Below are 3,334 nucleotides of genomic sequence, written 5' to 3'. Positions count from 1 at the left end.
ATCTCTTCGAGAATAGAGCTTTTGTGTGGAAAAACTTCTTTCCCTTTTGACTATTCATCCCGCTTTTCACCTTTTCAAACACTTTTTTTCAGATCTATAAAGAAATATAGGGTTCATCCGTGTTCTTCATTTGCTGGGTCTAGAAAAATTTCGTCTCATCTCCTGCTTAAGTTTTCATCTCGTGGTTTCCTTGCTTTGGGTGGTCTATCTTCTTTGGGCCGTTCAGATTTTCTACCTGTGGTTGTGGTTCAGAGTTATTTTCGGTTACCATGTCTTCTGCTATGGATAAGGCGCTGATGGCCATGTCTCTAGAGGAAGAAGAAGTTCCATTCGATCTTCCTGATACCCCAGCTTACTGTTCAAGTGATAAAAATGAGTTCAGCCTGATAGGTCGTCTTCTTAATCCAGAATGTCAAAAGATGGCTAACCTGATTTTGGATTTGCCTAGAAAATGGCAAAAGTATGATAGAGTCAGAGGTGTGGCTCTATCAAGAGAGCGTTTCCAGTTTTTCTTCAAGTATGAACATGACCTAAATGAAATCTTGGACAAAGGTGTCCATACTTTCAATGAATGGGCTCTTGCTACAGAGCGTTGGGAAGAGCAGCCTTCAAGTGAATCTCTGCAGTTTGTTCCGATCTGGGTGCAAATCAGAAACATTCCTATTAATCATTACACTGAGGAGGCGATTACTGCTTTAGGAGATCTTGTTGGTCTTGTTACTGAAATTGCATTTGATCCTACTAAAGCGCAGAACAAAGAGTTTGTGAGAGTGAAAGTTAAATTTGATGTGTCTAAACCTCTTAGACAGTCGAAAGTGATCAATCTGCCTAAGGGAGGCTCAACCACAGTTCACTAGTTCTATGAAAGAATTCAGAAGAGATGCTATTCTTGTCAAAGGTTAACTCACGCGCGTGAGGTGTGCCCTATTTTGATCATGAAACGTCAAGCTTTGGCGGCTGAAAGAAGACTTGGACATGCTCCCCAAAAACAGATCCCCAAGCCTGTCCTGTTGGAATCTGACCCTCTTTTTGGCGTTCTTGGTGAGAACCAGGTTGGCTTGAATCCCTTAACAGGTCGTCCAAGAATTGCAGCTGAGGTTCTAGAAGGCATGAGACAATATTTGTTAATTGCTAATGGTGATGATCGTAAGGTTAGAGAAGATCGTGTGAAGAATTCTGTTTGTGAGGCAGAAAAGAATTTAATCACGCAGAAAATGGTGCTTCGTCTAGAACCTGTTCCAATTATCACTCGTGATCTCAACAAAGGGAAAGGTCCAGTCTTTGGCTATGATTCTGAGGACTCGACTACAAAAACTGAAGTGATCATGCCTCGAGGTCAAAAGCTTATGTCTGCTGCAATTCAAGCGGATGCTAGCTCTAGGAGAAATTATGGCTCCAATCCTCTTCAAACCGATTCTACTTCCCCAGATTTTGGTGATGAGTCGGTCCCTTTTCACAACAGTTCAACGGGTTATAGGATCGGGCACTCTGTTGCTGGTCCTTCCGGGACTGCTATGAAAAAACCAAAACCAAGAAAGAGGCCTCCAAAATCTCGAAGGAAGTTAAAAGGAAAATTGGAGAATTCTTTTGCCGAAGATGTGGAGAAAAAGAAGGGTTCTTTAGAGGGTTCAGTGGAGAAAAGGAAAGCTGATAGTGAACTGGAGAGTGTTTCCAAAGCCGCAAGGTCAAAAACACATGAGATGGTCCCAAATGAGGAACTGTCCACTGATTTATGAGCATATCAAGCTGGAATTGCCAGGGATTGGGGCGGCCTCAAGATCTGACGATTCCCAGACTCATGGAGATGCGTAAAAAACACTTCCCTGAGATCTTGTTCCTTATGGAAACGATAAACTGTAAAAATATCATTGTAGATATTCAAGTTTGGTTGGGTTATGAGCATGTATATACGGTTGATCCGGTGGGTTTGGCTCTTTTCTGGAAAAAAGGTGTTGATATCGATCTCAAGTATGTAGATAAGAATGTGCTGGACATGTATGTACAGTTTGGTTCAAGCAGTTTCTTTGTTACGTGTGTGTATGGAAACCCAAATGCGAGTTTGAGACACCTAGTGTGGGAAAGGCTGACTCGTATTGGGATTCAAAGAAAAACTGGATGGTGTATGCTTGGAGACTTTAATGAAATTCTCAACAATGAGGAAAAAAATGGTGGTCCAAGAAGGAGTGATTCTTCTTTCCTTACTTTTTCCAACATGTTGAAAGATTGTGATATGAGAGAACTTCCAAGTACAGGGAATAGCTTTACCTGGGGTGGCAGAAGACGCACCTTGTGGATTCAGTGTAAGCTTGACAGATGTTTCGGCAACAAAGTCTGGTCTTCTTTCTTCCCTGCTTCTAATCAAGCTTTTTTGGCTAAAAGAGGATCCGATCATCGTCCGGTCCTGGTTCATCTCTTCTCTTCTCAAGAGTCTTATCGGGGTTCGTTTAGATTTGAAAAAAGATTACTCCACAAACCTTTTGTCAAAGAAGCCATAAAGTCGGCTTGGTTTGGTCCCTCATCCTCTCATAATCTTAGTGTCTCTTCGAGATTAAGAAGTTGCAGGAAAGCTCTCAGTCAATGGAAGAAAGTCAACGATGCTAATTCTCAGATCAAAATAAAAACTATTGAAGATGATCTGGAGTTTGAACAATCCTCGTCATCTCCTTCTTCATGTCGTCTCTTCAATCTCAAAAAAGTCTGGTGGAGGCTTACAAGGAAGAAGAAAGTTTTTGGCAACAGAAAAGTAGAGATAAATGGCTGAATCTTGGTGACAAAAACTCCAAGTTTTTCCATGCTTCTGTCAAGTCTGATAGGTCAAGGAATTGTATTGATAAGCTTATGGATATAAATGGAATCATGCATCGATCTGAAGCTTCAAAGGGTGAAGTGGCGACTAGCTATTTCCAGACTCTTTTCTCATCATCTGCTCCTTCAAATCAGATAGAATTCTTCTCCGATTTCATGCCGAGAGTCAACTCTAGAATGAACGACAGTCTTATCAGTATGGTTTCTAAAGAAGAAGTGAAAAGAGCTGTTTTCTCGATCAAAGCCTCTAGTGCTCCTGGCCCAGACGGTATGACTGGTCTTTTCTTTCAGAACTATTGGGATATTGTTGGTGATCTTGTCACGATGGAAGTTCTCAAGTTCTTTGAATCGGGTGTTTTCCCTAAAGAATGGAACTTCACTAATCTTTGTCTTATCCCAAAAAAAGGTCAACTCTCCTCACATGAGTGACCTACGGCCAATTAGTCTCTGTTCTGTTCTCTACAAAGTGATTTCCAAAATCATGGTGTCCTGAATGAAACCCTTTCTGTCTGAGATTGTCTCTCCTAAT

General features: G+C 41.4%; 2 protein-coding genes across 2 annotated transcripts; both read left to right on the top strand.

Moving 5' to 3' along the window:
- Positions 1–230: 230 nt before the first annotated feature.
- LOC112084588 lies at positions 231–974 on the top strand. Its single transcript, XM_024153786.1, has one exon. It carries the CDS (start codon positions 270–272, stop codon positions 855–857), a length of 588 nt encoding a protein of 195 aa, XP_024009554.1. The 5' UTR covers positions 231–269; the 3' UTR covers positions 858–974.
- Positions 936–1,651, top strand: LOC112084370. Its single transcript, XM_024153491.1, has 2 exons — positions 936–1,497; positions 1,614–1,651. Exons 1-2 carry the CDS (start codon positions 936–938, stop codon positions 1,649–1,651), a joined length of 600 nt encoding a protein of 199 aa, XP_024009259.1.
- Positions 1,652–3,334: the final 1,683 nt, after the last annotated feature.

This window comes from Eutrema salsugineum, unplaced genomic scaffold (assembly GCF_000478725.1).
Source record: "Eutrema salsugineum unplaced genomic scaffold, Eutsalg1_0 scaffold_4, whole genome shotgun sequence".
NCBI lineage: Eukaryota > Viridiplantae > Streptophyta > Magnoliopsida > Brassicales > Brassicaceae > Eutrema > Eutrema salsugineum.
The sequence above is the reverse complement of the archived record's forward strand: the minus strand, read 5'-3'. Positions and strand labels throughout refer to the sequence as shown.

Excerpts from the sequence above, each read along its gene's own strand:
- LOC112084588 (XM_024153786.1), top strand. The coding sequence starts at position 270 with ATGTCTTCTGCTATGGATAAGGCGCTGATGGCCATGTCTCTAGAGGAA.
- LOC112084370 (XM_024153491.1), top strand. The coding sequence starts at position 936 with ATGAAACGTCAAGCTTTGGCGGCTGAAAGAAGACTTGGACATGCTCCC. Across the intron at positions 1,498-1,613 it reads GATCGGGCACTCTGTTGCTG|GGTTCTTTAGAGGGTTCAGT; the intron begins GTCCTTCCGGGA and ends GAGAAAAAGAAG.